A 24,789-nucleotide genomic window follows, 5' to 3' on the forward strand; every position below is an offset into this window, starting at 1 on the left:
CACAAAAATACAACTTTGCTGAGAATGAGAACTGTTATGGCACAAGCTACTGAAATACTGTATGCTATAGATTTTTGGAGCTCAAAAGCACATCAAAGAAAATAGCTAAAATGACAAATATACAAAATTATGAATGAACGTGATAAGAATTTATTTATAAATATCAACAAGACATGCTCAAATGGGGATGCAGTTACAATCCCGGCGGTCGGGATCCCGGCGTTCAGAATCCCGACGCCGGAATCCCGACCGCCGAAATGCCGACACTTTCTCCCTCCTGGGGTGTTCACGACACCCCTGGAGGGAGAATAAATTAGTGTGCCGAGCGTAGCGAGGCACCGGGCCCGCTGCGTGGCGAGCGCAGCGAGCCCGCAAGGGGGGGCGATCCACGTCCCCCCCTTGTCGGCATTTCGGCTGTCGGGATTCCGGCGTCGGGATTCTGAACGCCGGGATCCCGACCGCTGGGATTCAATACTGAATCCGCTCAAATGATCTCATCACAAATAATTAAGCAGAATTATTGGAACAGAATGATTTCTATTTTAAAACACACTGTTTGTTTAGATGTTGTTATGGAAAATGAAGCATGTTTATGGCTTCTGATGAATAATATACTTACATGTTCACTATAATAGTGATGTTTTGTAAAGAAAATGTTAACATGTCTGATAAAAGTATTTAAAAAAAATATTATGTTTTAACCAATGCCAACTTTATAATTTGTATTTATCAAAAGAATCTTTTAAACATGTGGGCATTTACTATATACACTTGTGTTATTATAATACTGTCTACAAATATAATCAGAAAATAAAGAACTCGTAAACTAAGCCTATTTGTTTGGTATTCTCTGAAAACATTTAGACTTAAATAAAGTATTCATTCTAAGTACAAACGAGAAATTCAAACATTCAAATTCCACTAAAAAGATTTAGTTTTCTTTATTATCCTGTCAAAAGGATTAATGTGCCACTTCCAGTTATAATATAGCTAGTGGCAGTGCCGGTGCAAGCCCTTTCACCGCCTCAGGCAAAATGGGGGGGTGTTGTGGGTGCCACTCACCTGGGAGGGGGGTGCGTCCGACCTGCCGCCCACCTGCTCCAACGCTGTGCCCACCGGTGGCAGGGTGCGGGCAGCCACCCAGACGATCAAATGCTCCAAGGGGGGCCAGCAGACCCACCGTGCGCTGGGTTCATCTGCTCCACGTGGGTTGGGGCAGACCCGCTGCTCACCTGCTCCAGCGAGGGGGGGTGAGGGCAGCCGCCCGGCCGCTCGATTGCTCCACGGAGGGGAGTGGGGCTAATACACCAGCTGCACTGGGATGGGGTAATGCGGCGACATTGGTGAGTCAGGGCGTGCTGGTGTGAGGATGATCTCACTTCATGCCGCTCCCGAAAGTGGCTGGCGCCCCAGGCAATTGCCTAAAAATGCCTAGTGGTGGCACCGGCCCTGGCTAGTGGTTATGAAAAAGGTAAAAGTCCACCAATTTCAGCCTTTTTAAATTGTGTACATAGGGCATAATTCAATAGTAATCGGAACGTGGTGAATTCTGCCCCGTTACGATGGGCATGCGTGTATTTGCTCATGTGCAGACCCTGGGAGCGATTGGCTTCAGTGAGCTTGAACACTTGTGGTTCACTTCAGAAAGTGCGGGCTGGGACGGACATGGGGTCAGACCAGAGAAACGGCCAGTGTTATGGGCATCCCCATGAAAAGATGGCCATTCCCCTGGGTACATGAGTGGGACAATGTCTACCGGGGAGAATATAATAGTGTGCCTGAAGCATGGCAGGTGACATAAGCCATGTGAGGGGACGTGGTTGACTTATACGGTGTCCATGTCTACGTTAAGTCACCATATACACCAAAAAAACAATGAAACTGCATTTCAACATTTTCATGTTGACCTTTTGCTTGTGTCAGCCTTTCAACCCTGTTGACCTAAGCCATGCCAACCATTTCAATGTGTCGACCTATGGCCTGTCAACCAATAGTGGTCGACCTATTGACTGTCAACTTTAACCCCCATGACCCATACCTCTGTAATAAGTCAACGCTAGTATTATTCTTAATAATTTTATTCGTTTCTATCCACTCGCCCTGTAAACTGTCTTGATTCTCTCTTCAATATACTATAGAGAACTACTTTTTTTAGGGCCTGTTTCTAAAGTGCATCCATGTCTGTTTATTATGCTGCAGTTGCACCAGCAACTTTATACTAATGCCACCATATAGCCGCTCCCTGGTTTATATCTATGGTTCAGAATGTGCAAGGACTGAGGCACTTTGAGCATCTTCAGATGTGTCAATCCTGCTAAGTTGCACCATTGGTTGAACCACCATAATTTTTTTCGTGATCGGGTTTCCATGACGAGGCACCACTGTACCAGTAATGCCTAAACCTATCACCACCACACCCCCTTGGCTTAACTCTAATGCTGCCCGGCATACTTACATTTGGGATGCTGGCATTAGGGATTCCAGTGCTGGCATCCCCATAAAAAAAAATTCTGTTGGTAGTCGGTATGCTGGTTTCTCCAGTTTGCATCTGTCCTGTGACTGCTGCAATAAAACTGCAGGGGGTGGGGGTGGGGGGGGGGGGGGGGTAGGGTGGGTTTAAGTAAGGGGGGGGGGGGGCTAAGGGAGTTTAGGTCATGTACAAAGTTTCCCTGGACCATAGGCAGAACTTCAGCCTAATTCCTGACCTCACTGCATTGCCACTTTTCAGCTCTTTAGTGCTGTCACTCTCCCCAGAGTCCTGTGGTGCTACTACTTAGGAGCTCCTTGTCAGTCACAAGCAGAGACAGCTCCTACCTCATTGGAGGAGGGGGGTTGCCACTGGTCCCCGCCACTGCTGCTTGTCCTAACTCTTGCCACTGTCGAGGGACTGGTGCGTGTGCAGTAGCTTCTTCGTTACTGTGCATGCGCTGGCTCCCAGCTTCTATGGGCTGCATCAGGAAGTCACTAGCAGTCACAGTGAAGCCAGTGCAGTCTCACAGAATGGCAGATTTTCACTGAGGCGGCTGCAGTCCTGCATCTGGCTTTACACAGTGGCAGATTTTACCTGGAGGGGGTTTCAGTCCTGCAGCGCATAGTTAAAAACCTCCACTGGCCACAAGTCTGCTGCTAGTGCCATGTTTGCCTGGAGAGCTGCAATAATGAAGGAGCTTTGTTACCAAGGCAGATGCAGCCCCTGTGCTGCAGTTCTGATATTCTAGCACATATATTACATATGTGTTGACATGTATGTTTATGGGTGCTATGTGGTCCCCCTGCACTACACGGTCGGCACTGCAGCTGCTGGTGATTACCTTACAATTAATTTGCACAGTCAACTTAATGTGCAGTGGTTCACCATGGAAACGGCTGTCCTCAAGGCTGTTATGAGCCACCTCTGGCAGGTCTGTGTAACTGCAGCCTGACTCATGTATGTGTGGCCTGTCCAGTCTCAGCTGCTACATAAATAGGCCATTACCTCTGTGTCTGGTCCAGCTGCAGTTAATCTGTGTATCAGGAGGCTTGTCCTTTCCCAGCCATCCTGATTGGGACTTGCTCCCTATATTTCCCATCCTGCCCTAGATGCAATGCTGGTTATATACTGACAAACTTTGATACTGTTTGGGTACACATTGACCAAGCGATTGTTATCCTTTATCCTGAGTCCTTTCCTGTATAACCTGCTCCTGAATCCTGACTTAGTCCTACCCTGATTATGAACAACCCTGACTAACCTTATGTATCCATAATCCTGCAGCCATCCTGACTCAGTCTTACCTTGTACTACCCTGATTGTCCTGATCCTGTCCAGCCCTGCATTCACCTACCTGGATTCTGTTTCCCAGAGTTTGCTTAACTCTTCCTGTGTTTTGTCCTGTTTTACCAGGCTGATACTTGCTCCATTAGATCTTCTGTTTGTATCCTGGGATTATACCAATGTCCTGTCTATAAACTGGAACTGCTCCTCAGTCCGGTCCTTGTATCTGTTTGTCCAGTCTGTGTCACTCTAGTCTATTCTGTGCTCACGGATTCTGTAGCCAGTTGTTTGTCAGTATGTTACTGGTTTTAGCTGCTTGTTACAGCTATTCCGGCAGTCTTGCTCTGTACAGTATGTCTGTGTATTAAAATTGCGCAGCTGCACAGTCCAGTCCGGTTGCCAGAAACCAGTGTAGTTCCTCTAGGCTGGATTTAGATGCTATCAGTGATCATTACACTAAACCTCAGCCATTGCGGTTCACTACCCTGTACTGATGCTAACATCTGCACCATCTGCCGCAGTGGTCCGGTGTCAGTCGCATACAGTAGTGTATTATTGTTCCTTGCTTGTCTCGTCTATCTGTGTCCCTACCTGACTCTAATTCCATACTTATCTTGCCCAGCCTCCTGTAGTAGCCTTGTCACCTAGTAAGTCCTGGCGGCACTCCAGTGCCTGGTGGATCTAATCCACCAGGGACAAGTGGCTGTTAAAGGTGAATTTTTAGCATGCAGGAGGGTTTAAAGGCCCCCATACACTAGGGCGACTTGTCCTTAGGACAAGTCGCCCCCGACTTCCCCCTGAGCTTCCCCGGCTGCTCCCCGGGGGAGCTTGATTAGATTGGCACTTGATGTGCCATTTTTTACATGTGATAAATCGTCTCGATTTATCACATGTAAAAAACCCGGGGAGCAGGGGGGGGGCTAAGAGGTGGGAGCTGGTGGGAGCAGGGGGGCTGGGGACGCTGCGGGGGACACGTCTGTGTCCCCCGCTGCTGGGGACGCTGCGGGGGACAGCGTCTGTGTGGCGAGAAGGTAGAGGGAGCAGGGGGGGCTGGAGACGCTGCGGGGGACACAGGCTGCATAGAGCCGGGCAGGGGGAGCCGGCCGGGAGCTGTCAGTAATGAATAAAAAAAAAAAGCCCATACAATGAATGGGCAGCCTGTGATTGGCTGCTGAGCGCTCTCTCAGCCAATTGCTGACTGGCTGAGAGAGCGCTCAGCCAATCACAGGCCGCCCATTCATTGTATGGGCTTTTTTTTTTATTCATTACTGACAGCTCCCGGCCGGCTCCCCCTGCCCGGCTCTATGCAGCCTGTGTCCCCCGCAGCATCTCCAGCCCCCCCTGCTCCCTCTACCTTCTCGCCGCACAGACGCTGTCCCCCGCAGCGTCCCCAGCCCCCCCTGCTCCCTCCACCGCCCCACTAGGTCCCAAGTCGGGTGGTCGGACGTGCAGCAGGTCCGACCACCCGACGCAGATCCGATGCGCACGGGACCGCGCATCGGATCTGAGGGGACATCAAAACTAGCTGATTTTGGTCCGATTTCGGCCAGATCCGACTGATCTGGCTGAAATCTGACCAAAATCGGCTAGTGTATGGGGGCCTTAAGGACTGCTAGGCAAGAGCAATAGCACCACCTAATACCACCTGGTGGACATCATAACAATGGCACAAAAACGTGAGACCCTCATGTTAACCTTTTTTATTGTTGAACTTTTGGGGTCAGCCTATTGGCTAATTACCTAGGGAATCGGTACATCTGTCAGAATGAATTTAGGTCTACAGTCAATAGGTCGACCCCACTAGGTCGACTGGCAGGAAGGTCGAACTGATTTAAGGTCGACATGGGCCAAGGTCGACATGACTTAAGGTCGAATTTGCATAAAGGTCAACATGAGGAAGGTCGACTGGTCATAATGTCGACATGGGTTTTTCACTGTTTTTTTATCCGAATGTCGACACAGTCGACATGGACACAGTTGGCAATGAGAATCGGACCCTCGCATCGCTCGCTTCGCTCACAATGCTTCGGGCACGGTGCCTCGCTTCGCTCGCCCCAGCTTTAATAACCTCCTCCACGCCCTAGTGGATGGTAGGGCATGAAATACCGCCTGTCGGCACATGTCGGCTCAAAAAACTGTAAAAACCCCATGTCGACCTTATGACCAGTCGACCTTCCTCATGTCGACCTTTATGCAAATTCGACCTTAAGTAATGTCGACCTTAAGTCAGGTCGACCTTCCTGCCAGTCGACCTAGTGGGGTCGACCTAATGACTGTAGACCTAAGTTCATTCTAATAGATGACCGCTTCCCTTACCTAGACACTGTAAACCTTTCGATCAGCACCTTTTCTGGGGTTCAGGGCGATTCATACACTTACCCCAGATCACAAACAAGGGATGGACATTGTTCTGATGGTAGTGTTTTTACCATTCAAGGGCAGCATTTCGATGTTTGCTGTCATCGAATGGCGAACATTTCACAGTCTTGCGATGGCCCCAGTCCCATCCCCAGCCAGCCCCTGCAGACAGGGTTGGATTGGCCCTCAGAGGAAATCCCCGATGGGCCCCATTGCCTGAGTGCATTGTCTTTATTCATCTGGTACAATTTAAATATTAGTTTAATGTAAAAAGTTACATAAATCCCATAGACCGATGTTTCGGGGTCCTGTGGGCCCGTTTTCAAGGTGAGAGATATCTATACCGCACACTACCATTACTGCAATAAATATAAATGTATACATGGATTGCACGTGCAGTGGGAGTGCACATGCTGAAAATTGCCAGCGATATGGGCATTACGCTGACCAGTGGTAAAATATTTGCTTAATGCAGCTATTGTAAACCCCCCTAGATATTTAAAGGCATAACAATTAAAACAGTTACTTTGTTACTGTTTTTAATTAATAATGTCGAAAAAGCATGAGCCAATGAAGCATATTTAATACTTCTACAATAGTGTAATGAATTTTGCCTTGTATTTATATTAATCAAATTACCAATAGCTGTAGTTACATATTTTCGTTGCTATAATATGAGCCAGTAACAAAATGATTTTAGTAGAGGTAATACACATATGAGACATCTTAGAGACATATTGCTGATTCGTTAGATTGTTTCCTGATTATCAGGTCACTGGTGCTAGGCCCCTCCTGATCTGCAAACACTAGTTCCACAGAACTAAGAACAGGAAGCACCATGTTTCCTAATGTAACTGTTCTTATGTGATATCCGCAATGTGAAGACATACAGTATGCAAGCCCTAGTAAGCAATTTGTTGTAGAACTGCATGTCCCAGCAGGTTCTCTTACAAAAAGCTGTACATTTATAACAGTTTCAAGACTAATTTTATATAAATACAGTTCTCAAATTGCTACACGCTATTCGAGCAACCAAGACTACATCCCTGACCTGCAGGACATCTGAGGTGAGAGGTGCAGCCAAAGGGCACGGATGCCCGATTCTGCTGGCTGCTGCTGTTGCCTGGGGCAGGCGGATAGTCACTGTGACTGGACTTCTGACTGCGCTGCCGCGGCAGAGCTGAACAGAGTTAGCTAGTGCCCTGCACTAAACTCTAGGGCGGCTGCAGCACACCTTCAGCCAAGGGCGGGTCGTAGAAGCTGCATTCTATTGGCTGCAGATCAGTGAGGTGCGGGCTATGATTGGAGAAGGGGTTTCTTTTGTTCATGACCAGGGCTGAGCCGCAGGACAGCAGCGGAAGTTTGAGCTCAGCCTCATAGTGACAGAGACAGTGATGCGGCAGCAGTAGCACCCTGTGGCGCTGCTCTGGTTGTGACGGACAGATACCGGGCAACTTCGTCACTGCTATCCATTGACGGGACAGCTCACAGGCACCGTCAGCCAAAATGGATTTGGAAAGTAAAGTGAAGAAGGTGAGCCTTTTGCCTACCTCTCTGCCTGTTCCTCTCATACTTACTCTGTACTGTATGTATGTATGCTGCTGCTGCTGCTGCTGCTGCTGCTGCTGCTGCTGCACCTGCACCCTACACATGTCATGTCCTCTGGTGATCACTGACTCACACTTCCTGCACTGATAACACTTTGCAATGTAACTTTTACTGTTTTATGGTGGCTTTTTTTAATTCAATGCTTCCTTATCAGGCAGATGATGCTGGTTCTTGATGCAAACACCATATCTTGCTTTAGGCTTGTGTGACTTACCTGTACAGAAGCAAAAGCTGCTTCATGTCAACACATGAATGGAAAAATATATATTCCTGCACCATGATGGTCTGCTACTAACCAGTTGAAATTTAAACCATGATCAAAGTGTCGAGTGCGCATATCTCAGCTCGAGAATTGGTATATATGTGTGTGTGTGTGTGTATATATTCATAAAGTGTTAATTATAATTAAGCTAACCAAAGATAATGAAAGGGAGCATCTGTCATTATTAGTCAGACATAACAGATGGTTTTTGCTGAATTGCGCATGTCCAGTAACCCATAGTAACATATCAGCAATTGGCTTTTATGAGAAATTCGCCCACTATAACAAATGTCTGCCTGCAATGATGATGAGAGATTCAGAAAGTGAGAGATTTCGTAACAATGGGGGTTATTTTGGTTCACTCTTTCTGACAAATTCCTTCTTAGATGGACAAAACCATTTGCACTGCAGGTGGGGCAGATGTTACTTGTGCAGACAGAGTTATAGTGTGTACACACGGTTAGATTTGGCTTACGATGTTCCCGATATAGGAAGCCAAATCACTCAGAGCAACCTTTAGATCTGCGTACACATTCAGAGGGAAGTGGGAGGGCATCTGACATCCGGTAATGTCATCTGCCTGCCCCCCTGCACCCACATCATTGCCCCATTACCATGAGAATGCCCAGTGTTTTCATGGGAGGAAACCTATGCAAGTGTGGGGTTACACACTCCACACAGTTAGGGCAATGGTGCTGTAAGGCAGTAATGCTAACCATTACTGCCCTAGGGGTAGTGGTACAGTTAGGCTTCAGGGGTGGGGGAGATTAGGGTTAGGCTACGGGAGGGTACTTTAGGGGCATTGTAAAAATACTTAGGGGGATATTCAATCTAGGATCATGGCTGTCAATCCCCGCTGACAGCCGTGGCCCTTTTGCGGTCAGCCCGAAAGCTGAACGACAGGCGGGATTCAGTGTCCCGCCTGCCGATCGTCGCTAAGGGGGCGTGGCCGTGAAAACAGGCGTGGATTGGTGGTCTGCGGCCGGGATTGGGCCAATCCACGGCCGTTATCAGCAGAACGTGCCCAACAGCTTCTAAAATCTGGCCCATTCAGCCGTGATCCCGATTCAATGCTGTCGCTAAAGACAGCGTTGAATAGGGAGCCGCCGCTATTTCCCCATTGAAAATAGCGGCGGCACATTGAATACCCCCCTTCCTTGGGTATATTGGAATCCCTCTGTCGGTATTCTTACTATTGGGATTTCATACCCACCTGGTCCAAATAACTACATGAATTGATACCGGTATTCCCAACTATTACCATATATGAGTATTTTGATGGACCCATAACAAATGTTTTCTGGGTGGGTACTACTTGTTTCCTAGCACGGCGCCCATCATATGCCATTGCATACCACTAATTAAGGTATGCGATGGGACCCGGTTTTCGGGTCCTAAGAGCCGAACTGTACAATTTTAATATCGCATGCCATTACAATGGCATGCGATGCAATGTGATTTTTAATTGTACATGCACCCTGATGGGTGATTACTATGTTAAATGCACCCCCATTGTTAACGCAACCCCCACTATAAACGCCAACCCGAAGAATGGCGAGCGCAGTGATACGTGTCCTCTGACCTTTTCATACCCCACTATCCACGTCGGCGTGGAGTTGATTTTATATAGTGTGGCGAGCGAACGCGGAATACATGTGAAGTAATCCTCTTTGGGCTCGCTGCGCTCACCACACTATATAAAATCAACTCCACGTCGATATGGATAGTGGGGGTATGAAAAGGTCGGAGGATGCGTACCGCCGCCCCTCTCGGGCTCACCACGCTTCGGGTTGGCGTTCATAATGGGTGTGGTGTTAACAATGCATAGTAATTACCCATCAGGGTGCCTGTACAATTAAAAAATCGGGTCTGAACGTATCGCATGCGATACGATCAAAACTATGGCATAAGATTAATATCGTGGGCGCCATGCTAGGAAACAAGTACCTCTGGGTGTACCAAGGTCCGAGGCTGCATCCTTGGATTTAGCTCCACTGGCCCTGGCAGCATGGAAGTTTTGTCCATCCTGAGTAACCTGAAGTTTACTCAGATGGCCAATATCATGCAGAGTGATCCACTGCAACATTTTTGGATGCAGCAGTGGATCATAGAAGTCGATTTAGACAAGATGCCTCCTGCAACATTAGCATATTTTAGCTCCGTCACTGGGTAAAAATAAACTGCAGCTGGTTTACCTCGCCATAAAAGAGATCCTTGAGGATTCTGGCAAAACATTGAATACAGAGAGGGGGTTTGATGGCTAGGATGGCCTTTCGTCGCCAAAAATAAGCCATCCTCGCCGTACAAACCCCCCTCATCTAAAGCATTGCATACACCTCATTGTGTCTTGACAGGGTAATTGTAGCCTGCATTGAGAGTGGTGAGAGGGGCCCCGCTGCCAGGTCCTACTGAGGTGAAATTTAGCAGTGTGCACACCTGTGTTATATGGACAGGGCACACCTAGTAAAGTTGGAAATGGCCATTGAAGGTGGAGCAGTTAGGGTACATGGTGTGCAGTAATATACTAATGTCGCAGGAGGCGACTTGTTTAAATAGATGCCTAATGAGGATTTCTCTGATTCCTTGCTGTTACCTGAAGACAAAGGACTGCATCATCTGTGTGAACATTAGGGTTACTGAGGATAGCTGATATTTGCATGCTGCCAAGGCCAGTGAAGCTTTAGGAATGCTGCCACTGACCTGAGCCGACCCAAAAATTGAGGTGGACCTCCCCCTACACATAAGCACTCGTTTTGTACCACTGGTTGTTACTGTTGCTTCCCTACCCCCAAATGTAATGAGCATGGCAGTTATGCATTGGCTTAAGATGGCATTATAACCATCATATCAGAAGCAGGTCTGCACATGTGCACTACAGGTCCTGTATACAGTATATGCAGATCGCCTAACATCAGAGACCTACCTTTAGAAGTATCCGTTTTGCTTATATCTCCGAAATTAGGCACATAATAACATTAAGATTAAGGGGGAAATTTACTAAAGGAAATTTGTAAAAAAAAATAGGTGTATTTGTATTCAGAAATACACTTATTTTTGACATTTACTATCCCGAAAATACGGCTATTCGTATTGATGTGCTATCAATACGAATATGAATTGCCGTATTTTCAGGATAGTAAATGTCAAAAATAAGTGTATTTCTGAATACAAATACACCTATTTTTTTTTACAAATATCATTTAGTAAATTTCCCCCTAAGCTTCCACTTGATGTTATTAAAATTGTATTTATTTATTTTATAAATCTATATAGTATAATATTATCCAAAATATACTTTGAAGAACTTTCAAGTGAGCTCCCACACACTAGGGTAGTAACTGATACTTGTCCTTTGACAGCCATCTGAAAAAGAAGGGTTATCTATTGGATATTATTACACTTAAGAAATTGTAATTGTATTTATCGGTCCTTATCACTGTCTTACATGGTTTTACAAACTCCTAATTTGAGGATATGCAACCCTGGAGATGTTTTCCATAGCAACTAATCAAATTATACTAATCCTTTTTTTCCAGCACATTCTAGAAGATAATATCTACAATCTGATTGGTTGCTCTGGACAACAGCTCTACTTTTGTAAACTTGAACTAAATATATTCCATACAAAGAGATGCATCTTCTTCTAAAAAGGTTTTCTTTATAAACAAAACTGTTCTGCTTTTCAAAAAAGTTCTAGCAATAGTACAGTTCGCTTCCCTCTTCTGTAGCTACTTGGACCAAGAGGCACTCCAGTAAGTAAGTCTTCTATAAAATGGGACAGTTTCCATGTATAACTAAAACATTTCTTATAGCTGAAATGGAACATGTTAATTTCAGCTAGCGGATCAAGATTACGACAGCTTGAAGTGGCCTTAAATAATATTTTAGAATTTGATGTATTGAATATCCCAGGACCCATGACTCCGGAAAAACGTTATTTTTAAGCTTTCACATATTCTACTAGACTTAAATCTTTTAGTACTAAAACAGCTGACGTAAAACAATGTGAACTATATAAATAAATTACTAAAATGTTTTTAAATGGGTGAAGCCTGAAGAAGTGGTTTTAGCTCAAATGTTTTAGCTACAGGGCAGTATTCAATCTGAGCCGATACTTCCCACGGGGGGGAATATAGGCACCCACCTATTCAATGCTGCCGTTTCCGACAGCATTGAAGAATGTCTCGTGTTTTTTTTTTTTTTAAGATTAAACGGTTTTGTTCGAAACGTTTTTCATTGATCCATGGTCTTTCGACAGTCAGAACATTGACTTCCGACTGTCAAATTAGTGTCTGAAGCAGGCGAAAATGATTCGGACTGTCGTGATGTTCAAACATTCAGAAGGCTGGATTGAATATTTCCCTTAGATCCAAAAATCTAAGAAAATATATAATTACCCATAGGAATGCAATAGTAATATTCATACTATGAGTTTTAGGACAGGATGCTGATCCGTGATGGGAGGTCATTTCATTTTCAACGGCAAAATTGTGGATGCAATGCTATAGCTTTTTGGTGTATTATAAATTGGGGACACTATAATGTAGTCTAATATTAAATGTTTTATTTCAACTCATTTGATGAGACCATTTAATGAGTTAGATACCAGCTGGAGGAGTTATACACAAGAAAGATGAGTAGATCCCAACTCAAATTCTGCCACTCTATGCAGAGCTTTTCTATTAATGGGGTAAAACTGAAACTGTTTGGGCCTAACTGAAATCTCTTTTGCTATCTTTAAACAGCCCACAGGGCAGGTTTTGCCTTGAAAACTTGAACTAAATATATTCCAAACAAAGAGATGCATCTGCTTGTGAAAGGTTTTCTCTATAAACTAAACTGTTCTGCTTTTCAGAGACGTTCTAGCAATAGTACAGTTCACTTCCCTCTACTGTAGCTACTTGGACCGAGAGGCACTCCAATAAGTAAGCCTTCAATAAAATGGGACAGTTTCCATGTATAACTAAAACATGTCTTATAGCTGAAATGGAACATGTTAATTTCAGTCAAGATTATGACGGCTTCAAGTGGCCTTAAATAATGTTTTATTGGAAAGGACTGGGATGGGCCAGAGAGCTTCATAAGGGCCTGATTCAGACCTGATCGCTAATATGCAAATTTGTAGATGATTGTAAAGTGGTTAGCCACCGCCCAGCTACAGTGGGAATAAATCTGAATGATTTGCAAAGTCTGTGCTGAATGATTTGTAAGACTGACCATTCCACATCTTTGTTATAGACGGGCTGATCGAGGCCGGCGCTGATGTTGCATACACTCCCGTGAAATCCCTGGGCATGCCTGCATCTTTTTCTGACATTCCCAGAAAATAGCCGGTTGCCACCCACAAATGGCAACTTTCTGTTTGTCAAATTGCAAGGGGATTGCGGTATGAAATGATGAAGCTATTTTGGCTTTTGCGTGTGTGCCACGAACTGTATGCATGTGCAGTCATTCGATAATCGCTCAATCTGTAAATGTGCACCTCTGCAATCAACTCTGAATCAGGCCCAGGGAACGGACTGAGAGTAGAAGTACCTGGGAAGAGTCATTATGTACATTTTTGATCCAAGATGGGGACATTCTATAATGATTGCAGCTCTATCTCTCTGCATCGGCCAATTACAGATCATCTCTGTAGAGTGACACAAAGGAAATGCTGCAAATGTTTTTGGTTTGAACACTGGTGTCTTCTTTTGCTATCTGGAGACAGACCGGGGGCTTTATTTGCTTTGGTGGGAAGAGGCAAACCCAAGCCCCATTGTCTGTGTCCAGTTAGTAGAGGAGACAGCACAAAAAATGCTTAATCATATCACTGCTGTCTCAGGAGATCACCTCTCCCCTTGTTCAGTTAGAGGTCCGTGCACTGCCAAGACCGGAAGGGGGTGTTGCTGAAGGGCTGTGGTACACCAAAATAAAGTGCCAGGCACTCATAGTGTTCTTAAATCAAGCAAAGTATAGCAACCCACTAAAGTAGCCTAGCAGGATCACTAGTAACATATGCCACATAATCTCATATTCTCAGAGCTCGAGTATCACTGTAGCAGTAGAGCAACCCTCACAAGAAGGTGACGTAGGTATTCATTGCACATCTGCCTGACAAATTCATGTTAACCATTGAATTGGCTTTGTGGCATCGGATGAGGCCAAGAGTAGTTGAGCTTTCAGTGATTTGGATACATCTCATGCAAGATAATTGGAATCAAAGGTATATAGAGACTGGTTCACAGGCGCTGTTGCAGCTGTTCGCGCGCGTGTGTATAAACAGAAAAAATTGAACAGCGCACAGTTTCATAATTGGAATGCCCACAAGCTCTATGCTGCTTATCATGGAAACTCCTTTTCCTGAGTATGCCTTGCTCTCCATCCATTATAAAGCGATGGGGCCTGGGACTGATAAAAAGGGAAGGATCTCTCATCACACTCTGCCCCATAGCCACACACACACAACCACAACTGCCTGCACCGCTACCTTGCAACTCCAGCCTCTACTTCCACCATTACTGGCAGCCCCCAGAGCTTGCCTTGGAAGAGGAGACTTGACTGGTAGCATTGAGAATTGGGCCACCTTTCTGTGGGTAACTGAATGTTGACCATAATAAGTAGTCGCTCCTGTTTGCCTTTGGACTATATTTTGCTATAAAGCAGATTTTTTTTTTTTTCTTTCCAATTCTTATCACTGTCATATATAGTAACCTTTTTTTTGTGAATTACATATAAATAAATACCCCCAAAAAAATGTTAAATACCCATGTTGATCTTTTGCTTCTGTCAACCTGTTTATCTAGTGCATGTTGACCTTTTCGTGTCCACCTACTAAACATTGGGGGTTATTCAGACCTGATTTCTGCTCCACAAAGTTTGCTGAGGCCTGCAATCAGATAGCCACCGCCCTGCCTGAGTAAAAACCTGCCCTGTGCAAGTCTTCAAATGGTTTGCTAAAATTCATGCAGACTGGTGATTAGCTGCAAATCCATTCACACCTCACTCATCATCTGACCGATGCCCTGGAGATGGAAAGGGAGAGATTACAGCCTCCCATTATGAATCGGGATAGTCCGGACCACCCCTTGTTACTGTTAGGTAAAATTCCAAGGTGAAAGGTGTTTTTTTTTGGGTGACCAATTTCCATTGAGCCAAGTCCCTGGTTGTTATGGCAATAACTCAGGTTTTAGGGGCAGTTAAAAAAAGGGGTATTATATTCCATCCGTACAATAACCAAAATGATAAAGGAAAGTCTACTTCTGCAAGGCTTAGATACAGACAGCTCAACCACTTTAAAATATTTTGTATTATTTATGGTCTGAGCACTTCTGGTACCCAGCTAACCAATAAGAACCAGTTTGAAGGAAATAAGTAATCTTGCAAATGGGTTAAATCGCAGTGTGTTATGTTGGCCAAATCAAGACCTGCAGCTTCTGATAACTGCTAAAACATAAATAGTATGTGATTAATAGAGACCGGATTATATGCATATTTGGCCCATTATCACCAGTTATTTCATAGTTCACCTAAATCTAGTGATGTTGCATATTTTGACTGGTGGACGGAGAGAGGTCGGCGGCTGAATGTGGCCAGTACAGTATCCTAGCGTTCCTGCTAGCTTCCTGCCTGTTTTTTGCCTTTTTTTGCAGTGCCCCTTTTGAAAGCATTCCAAATTGTCCTTGTGCTGCCCGCCCGCCGCTGATAGGCTGACAGAGGTCACGATTGAGCGGCCTGTCAGCTCGTTGGGGGGTGGGATGTGGCTGGAAGAGCTGACATGCTGCTAGACTCAGTGCAGCATGTAACTGTAAGCTCTTCCAGCAACATCCTGCCCCCGATGTGCTGACAGGCTGCTCACCTCCGCTGACACGCAGCCAATCGGAGCGTGGGTGCCGGAAGCCGAGGTTAGTGCTTCTCCCCTCAATAAGCAACAGAAGAGGCCAGCAGTGAGTATTACTGGCAAACTACAGTATCTGTGTCACTGCTGGGGGGGGGGGGGGGCATTATATGTATTTTACTGCTGGGGGGGGGGGGGGCATTATATGTATTTTACTGCTGGGAGGCATTATATATGGGTACTTGTTTCCTAGCACAGCGCACAGATTTTTTATGTACGGCACCGTAGGGAAATTGCATCGCATCCCATGGGCCATTATAGCGGCATGCGATGCGATTTGTTTTCCCCTTATTTTACACCACTATATCGCATCGCTTTGCATCGCATGTCCCTCAAAATCGCATGCGATTTTATAGGATGTGCGATGCCATGACATTAGGTATACAATAATATGATTGTATGTCCCAAAATTAGATTTAATGCCCCCCCCACTATCCACGCCACCCCGAGGTGTGGCGGCGGAATGCGTCCTCCGACTTTTTCATTACCCCTCTAGCCATGTCGGCGTGGAGTTCATTTTATATAGTGTGGCGAGCCCGAAGCGTGGCGAGCGCACGTGGATTACTTTACATGTATTCCACGTGCGCTCGCCACGCTTCGGGCTCGCCACACTATATGAAATCCACTTAACGTGGATAGTGGGGTAATGAAAAAGTCGGAGGATGTGTTCCGCCGCCCCTCGTGGGGCTCGCTACGCATCGGGGTGGTGTGGATAGTCAGGGGGGTGCGTTAAACTTATTTTTGGGACATACAATCTTAATATTGTTTACCTAATGTCATGGCATCACACACCCTAAAAAAAATCGCATGCGATTTGGCGGCCGATGCGATACGATGGCCTGGGGCAGAGAGAGCAGTGAATAAATTACATAGGAAAATCGCATTGCATCGCACATCGCATGGCCCTAAAATGGCCCATGCGATGCGATGTGATTTCACTGTGCAGAATAGTCCACTAAGCAAATAGCTTAGTGGGCGCCCTGCTAGGAAACCAGTACCTATATGTGTTTTACTGCTGGCACCAGGGTAATACTGGGGGCATTTTGTGCAGGGTACTACTGGGGGCATTTTGTGCTTACATTTTCAAGAGTAACAAAATGTTAAATAATTGGTAATTAATAATTATCAATATGTTATTCTACTGCTTACTAATTGTATGCTGATTTAAATAAACTACTTATTTAATGTAGCATATTTAACCCCTTCACGACATATGACGTATATATACGTCATATGTCCGTTGCGGGGGAATCAAGCCAGCTCACGGAGTGAGCTGGCTTGAAAGAGAGCAGGTAATGGCTGTATATTACAGCCAGGTCCCTGCTCTCATGGCCACGAGCGGCGAGTTCGCCGATCGTGGCCGTTTAACCCTTTAAGCACCGCGGGCAAAGCGCCCGCAGTGCTTAAATAGCTGATCGGAGGGGGGGCGCCCCCCTCCGGCGCCGATCGGGGCCCCCCGCAGCGAGATCGGAGGGTGCCGATCGGTTGCCATGGTAGCCAGGGGTCTAATGTAGACCCCTGTGCTGGCCGTGTATGCATACCTATTACATCCTGCCTCAGGCAGGATGTAATAGGAAGTGCATAAAATCACTACGTTCAGCCATAGAGCTCTATGGCTGAACCTAGTACAGGCGATCGCGCCCCCTAGTGGTCAAGTACTCTAGGGGGCCTTGTAGTAAAAGTAAAAAAAAAAAAAAAAAAAAGTTTAAAAATAAAAAAATATTAAAAGTTCAAATCACCCCCCTTTCCCCATTTCCCAAATAAAAATAAATAAAAAATAAAAAAATAAACATATTTGGTATCGCCGCGTTCCTAAAAGTCCGATCTATTAAAATATAACATTAGTTATCCCGCACGGTTAAAGGCGTAAACGGAAAATAATCCCCAACGCCAAAACTACGTTTTTTGGTCGCATCGCGTACCCAAAAAAAAATAACTAAAAGAGATCAGAAAGTCGCCCATATCCCATAATGGTATTAATTAAAAAGTACACTTCAGCCCGCAAAAAATGAGCCCTCACCCAGGTCCGTAGGTGGAAAAATAAAAAAGTTATAAGCCGCAGAACATGGCGACGCAACGCAAATTAGAAAAACCGTAAAAGTTGCGATTTTTTTTTTTAGTGGTAAAACATAACGAAAACTATATAAGTTTGGTATCGCCAGAATCGTAACGACCCATAGAATAAAGATAACCCATCATTTTAAACGAACTATGAACTCCAAAAAAACCGTAACCAGCGCAAAATTGTGCAATGGCGTTTTTTTTTTTTTTTTACCCCACATTGAATTATTTCCTGATTCCCCAGAATATTATACGGTACAGTAAATGGTACCATTACAAAGTACAACTTGTCCCGCAAAAAAAAAGCCCTCATGTGTCTATATAGCCGGAAAATTAAAAAAGTTACGCTTATTTGAACGCAAGGAGGAAAAAAAAAAAAAAAATTACCTTAAAAGGCAATGTCGTGAAGGGGTTAAACACTTTTCATGCATATTGCAAGCTTTTTATGTTGCATATAATCCTGTCTCTAGTGATTTAATTATCCATTCATGTCATTTATTGTTTATTTGATCTTACTTATTTTGAATTGATCATTGCTATGGATTCCTAAATCAAGTTTTGGTTCCGTGATGTAAGCAAATGAAAAGCATAAATTAGCAAAAGTTATGACTACTTCCTCTTTTTTTTTTTTATAGTCCCTATATGTAATTATAGAGCAGGTGTGCTCCCAAAAATGTTATTCAATGCAGAACGTGAAGTAAAAATGACTGCAATACAGGAAAAAAAATTAGGTTTCAAAAGTAGCAGATTCACTTTATACAAATTGTGTTTTCCATAAATAGGAATAATATTGCTGTGTTGGCTTTCAAATATTTTTCATCTAACGTTTTTTGTTTAACTGATGTAATTGAATATTTGTGGTTCATTTCGCATGTGAATATTTATGTGCTTACATGGGTCCTGATTTATTAACTTTCTTCAACAGTGCTTCTTGCCATTTGTAAACATTTTAAAAAGACATACAATAATTAATCAATACTAAACCATAAGACAGTTGGTTATTCTGAACAAATATTTTATATATCAACAGAAGTTGGCCAAGCAAGTATAAAGTGGGTGGGAAAGAGATATCGACTAAACCTCTCAGTCTGCGTAATAATGACTAACCCCTCACACACACACACACACACACACACACAACATACTCAGACATTTAGCTCAGTAGTTGGCACTCTCAGAAAGTCTTCCCTGACATCTCCAAAATACTGCTACAAGAGTAACTGATGAAATAATTAGCAGCAAAAATCCTAACTTTTTTTAATTGGTCAAATTGTTCAAATAGCTGATAGGGAAATGCAAGTTTGAACAGAAAAGTGTTAAACCGCTAACAACAAAAACAAGCAGTGCAGAGGTATGGTAGACACTGTCTGATTGTGAACTGTCTAAAGTTCTTGTAAAATGTCAAGACACAGAACCATATATAAGCTGCATTGAACATATATTTATTTATATCCCTTTTACACCGCCGCAAAAACCAAGCCTGTGTGCGGCATCCATTCACCTCCCGGACAAGGGGGGGGGGGTGCAATGGGGCTGGGGGCAGGCCAGCAGCTTACCTTGGTGCTGGGCTTGCGCAACTGTCCAGGGGCCCAATGTCATCTCCAAGCGGCGGCGCAGGAACTGCCTGCGCCGGTAGGGGAGAGTGCTGGTGTAAAAGTTAACACATATTCCGCAGTGCTTTACAGAGAATATTTGAACATTTACATCAGTCCCTCCACAGTACAGCATACAATCTATATTCCCTACCACATGTACACGTACACACATTCACTAGGGTTAATTTTGTTGGAAGCCAATTAACCTACCAGTATATATTTGGATTGTGGGAGGAAACTGGAGTACCCGGAGTAAACCCACGCAAGCACAGGGAGAATATACTCCGCTAAGTAAGGGCCATGGTGGGAATCAAACCTATGACCTAAGACAATCCGTTTGATGACTTGCATTGTGGCCGACCTGTGTCATTACAGAGAATGGCCAAGTAACTTTTTGTGGCCAAGACAGGTCATGTAGCTACCGCACCACTCCTGCAGCAGTGTGCAGTCGCTGGGAACTTGTACAGCAACCAATGCCTTCTGCAAATACTATAAGCCATTTCCATGCACCATCCAAGAACTCACTTTTGTGTTCCCGCTCTTCAACAGTGCAATTGCCCACAAGTCCAGGAAACTGGTGAATTTTCTGGTCTACAAACACATTCAGGATCTTGACCGCATGGCCGGTTTGGTAGTTACCGGTACTTGCGTTGCTAGTGTCTCCGCTTTGGCAGGTAAGACTTGCTGCTGGCAAGCAGAAGCACTGAGCCTCTCTTCCTGGGCAAAGTCGCTGAGGAGTACAGGATCTCTGGAGGGTGCTGGTAGATTCCATTGAGTGTGATCCATACTGTCATTTGTAGTTGAAGGAGCCAGCTGCTAAATCTTAAGTATAGTCTTCAGAATATTCTTCAATGCATTTTCCGGTATATTCCTCACATAATTCATCGACCCTCCTCCAGTGTTGTCTTCGAACAATTCAGTGTCATATGCTTATTTTGGACAATTTCAACATTTTGTCATTCTGAACTGTCAAAAATATTCAAAATATCATCAAGTGTAATACCAGCAGATGAGCGGCTTTGAGGATGGCTTTGCATAGCATTGCGCTATGAAAAACCTCAATGTATGCACTGAGTGTCTTTCTCCCCCAGCGATAACAGCGATCATCGCTGTCTATACATGCTGGGCATAGTCGCCCAGTGTGTATGGACCTTATGACTAAAGCAGACCAAAATGTTCCCGTCACAAGAACAAAATAACTAACTTGTGCATTGCATAGCTGCCTCTCTCCCCAGAAATCTAACTCTCCCTGCGTGTGCACATGGTTTTGTCCAGCAGTGCACATGGTTTTGCCCATTAGAAAAAGATTTTGCTTTTGAGATCCTTACTAATTAACCCCTGTGGTTTGTTACTGATTATAAAGTTTTTGTTTTTTTCTCAATGGCAGATCAAAGAGTCACTAGTGTCACTGCCATGTGGTGGTCGACAAGATTCTATACCATTCCCCATGCTACCACTGGGAGAAATAATCAAACATCATGTCCTGTTCTACCTCTACTATACTGCTATAACAGTGATACACTACTGCACCTGTTATTTGCTCTAAATACTGAGACTACAATAACAGGAGTGGATGATTGCCAGTTTGCTTCAACCTAACCTAAAATACAGGCGCTTTATGATAGATCAAAGCAACATGGCCAATTAACTGATCTTCTGCTTGGGTTTTCAGAATTCCAAAACAATGATCATGTACAGAATCTTGGCTTTCTCCTCTATTGTTGCTTGTCACTTAAGGTGTGTATGATTTTGACTAGATGCACTGGAGATTGCAGCTCTATTCTGTGTAATTGTTCTGCACAAGGATGCCACTTAATTATCTCAATAATTGATGTCTTGGCTGCAGTAATGTATGCTTTAGGGGGCCTGTGCCTCTCCTGCAATGTTGCTTGCTCCTGTTATATTACCTGCAGGTGCAGACCCTGATGCTGGTAATAGCTCCAGCTCCATTAACTAGTGTCACACCAGGGGGCTTAGTCGACGAGACTGAGACCTCTGGTGGGGACCTGGACCGGCACCTGAACCGGGGAGGTTGGAGAGGACCCTTGCGCATGGACTGCGCGACAGTGCACCCAGAGCCAATAAGCAGTCAGAGGTAAAATACAACCGAGTTTATTTGCAGATGGTTGTAATATGACAGACAGTAAAGTATGCAGGAGTAATGACAGTTCATGCAGATTGCAATACTTTACGGATGAGATGAAATGTGGTATCGATGGTGGAACATCGGATCCGGGTATCAGATGTGGAGACTGTGGGTCCGGAATGACGGACGGAAGACTTGGAGCTTGACTGTGGGTCAGGAATGACGGACGGAAGCTTGACTGGAGGTCCGGAGTATCGGACTACAGACGATGGTAGAACATCGATGGTGGATGGTGATGCTGGAGCATCGGAAGGACCAGAGTCCCGGAGCTAGGCTTGGTCGCTGGGCTGAGAGGCAGGATCACAGGCGGTGGAATAACCTGGACTTCACAGGAGATGGAACAACCTGGAACACACTGCAGCATGGAAGACAACACCAGCAGATAAATACACTTGCACGGAGACAAGGACAGCTGACCATACACTGGAGACAACTGAAGCACTAGCAATGGTTCTGAGAGCTCCCAGCATACTTATCCCCACTGGGTGGCCAGGATTGGCCGAGGAAGTATGACAGGGAGATCAGAACCAACAGGATTGGACAGCACAGACATGTGACTGGAAAGAACATGGCAGCCCCCATGTCTGTTATGGCGGGAAAGTGTGTTTGTGCACACCATGCTGGATACTGGGAGCAATGGCGGCGGACAGGTGGATTGCCGTGCACTGGGGACTGTCACTGGGAGACAGGACGCCGGCAGAGATGACGTCTGGACCGCAAGCTGAACCTGCGGAGGCACTTAGCCGGTAGGAAAGTCTGTCTGACAGCTCGGATCGTGACAACTAGCTTTCAGCTTCTTGCTCAGTGTTTCCAGCAGTCCATTTCCACTTTAGTGGTAGTCACTAACCCTCCTGTTTGCTCCTGTGTCCTGCAGCAGCAGTTTGGGTGCTCTTGCTCTGGGAATCTCAGCCAGTTCCAGTCTTGGTTCTGGGTCTCCATCTGGAGCCCTGGTTAATTATTTTTCTACTTGTTTTTGCCAGTTACCTTGTGGACAGTATTGTTTTATCTCTCTGGTCCACATTGATACATTCCCTCTGGGATTGCTGCAGGTCTGCGCTACCTATTAGTTTATTTTCAGGGTGGTTTCCTGGGTATTTCAAGTACCAGTCTTTTTGTGTCATTTGCTATGTCTTGTTGTGTGGTGTTACATTGGGCTCTTGAGTGGCCTCTTTTCTTATGCTTACGACTAGGTCGTCCTTGGTTTGCGCCGAGGTCGTTTATAAGTTTTGTTTACTCATTTCTCTGGGATTGGTTCAGGAGTCGTTAGTGTTTTTCCCAGTCAGGCCCCTGTTAGTCAGTTTCGCCTTTTGACTGTCTGAAGAATCTCCAGTACCTTGTCCAACCATAACACCTGGTTGCACCGGAGTTGGGGCAGACTTAATTTGCCCCTTAAATGTGGCAATTAAAGGTGAAGCCTTAGCATTTGCAGGTAATGGCCATCCATTGGGACAGATCAACAGAGGCAGTGTAGGGTTCGTGTGGCCATTCTAAACAGCAGTCACACTTGTGGGGTAAAAACCATAACACCTACATTGGTGTTATCTTTATTAGATGACTACAATGTCCTCTACCTTTTTAGCTCCCAGCAAAAGCATTGCACCACTAACAGCTGGTACAAAACGCAGCTGGCAGGCTTTTAAATAACCTGCTCTATTCCTGCCACATTATCCCCATTCTCTATTCCCTCCATTGGCTCCCTGTAAAATGGCAACTGTATTTCAAGATTGGCTTACTAACTTTCAAAGCCCTACATGACCAGGGGCCAAGACACCTGAAGCCGCTTCTGATTCTATACTGCACCAGTCACTTACTGCAATCTGTAACTTAAGGACTTTTAGCAGTACCTAGAACCTCCTGGAATTCATCTGGGGCTCAAGCTTTTAGTTATGTTGGTCCAACTCCAATGAAACTCACTTCACCAACAGTTTAAGAGGCCCACGCTACAGAATCCTCAAAAAACAGACTCAAGACTTTCCTGTTTACTTAAGTGTTTCCTTTTAGTATCTTCATGCTCTCTGTATTTTATGAAATGCTGTTATGTACTTTATTGTTTCTATACTGTATTATGTTTATTTCTTCTGTCAAGCACCTTGAGATCTATTGGAGAAAGAGAGCTTATAAATAAAATGATTAGTTATTAATATAAACATAAGATGACCTACTATTGATATATTTAATTTTTTTTTTACATTTTTTAGATCTTGTCTATCAATTTGAACTTAATTCATTAGACTCTCCTTATCTGATACTAGTAAGCCCGCTCGAAGCAAAAGCTTAGAAAACTAGCCTTCTACCTTGTAGTTAGGTTGTTGGTGTAGCTTAATAATGGATTACTCCAGTTCGCTCAGTGGTCTGTAGCAAAATGCACTGTCTTAACCACCAAATAACACTGTGTACCTCACATAACTTCTTGCAGCAGGTTATGGCCATCCAATCCCCCTTGAGCCGCTTGGGACCTTCCTTTTGCATGTGATGTATTCCATGCGAACCATTATCCGATTTCTCGATCCAATCCACCTTTACTCAATCTTTGCTTTTGCACCATTTGCTAACATGCACCCGAAATTCAATTTACTGAAATTAATTCTGGTGTCAGCAATAAGAAATTTTTTTTTTTGATCCAAGTCTTCTGTTAGATGTCTTAAATTTTGATTGGTATCCAAAGCATAAAGTTTCTTTGTGGTGTGTTTTTTTTTTATATAGTAGTACTGTACTTCTCATGTTTTATTGACTTTTATTCTCGCACTTGCCTAATCTGTAATGCTTTATGTACACATTGTATCCTCTGGCTTTGTAGTTGTAGTGACTGATTTGAATAAATGTGTCTCCAAACCTATAAAGCTTTATTTTCAGTTTTCCAGCAAGGAATCCCATTAGTAACTGGCTAAAGGGAAATCTACTATATATAGCTTTACATAGTTGTTTAAAATACATTCATTACCTTAATAGTCCATCTGTTTGCTGGGGAAATCTATCAATAAATTCAGTACACCCTTACTAATTCTTTGCCTCTACCTCAAATCTATAAATCCTATTTATAGTGCTATATATCAAGGACAAACTAGTGCAAAGAATGAGGTTGACATTTGTGTGTGCGCTGTTTTTTATTTAAATAAAATCCTTTTTGGA

The 24,789-nt window shown here is 44.4% G+C and overlaps 1 protein-coding gene across 1 annotated transcript in view; it reads left to right on the plus strand.

Annotated features, from left to right (window-relative positions):
• The first annotated feature begins 7,384 nt into the window (after positions 1 to 7,384).
• Positions 7,385 to 24,789, plus strand: part of TES (testin LIM domain protein) — a 56,244-nt gene continuing 38,839 nt past the window's right edge. Inside the window, exon 1 of the mRNA XM_083182790.1 lies at positions 7,385 to 7,645. Within this exon, the coding sequence (XP_083038916.1) occupies positions 7,619 to 7,645 (27 nt within the window). The 5' untranslated portion in view covers positions 7,385 to 7,618. The remainder of the gene's footprint in view (positions 7,646 to 24,789) is intronic.

Source organism: Crinia signifera, chromosome 4 (genome assembly GCF_055691185.1).
Source record: "Crinia signifera chromosome 4, ASM5569118v1, whole genome shotgun sequence".
NCBI lineage: Eukaryota > Metazoa > Chordata > Amphibia > Anura > Myobatrachidae > Crinia > Crinia signifera.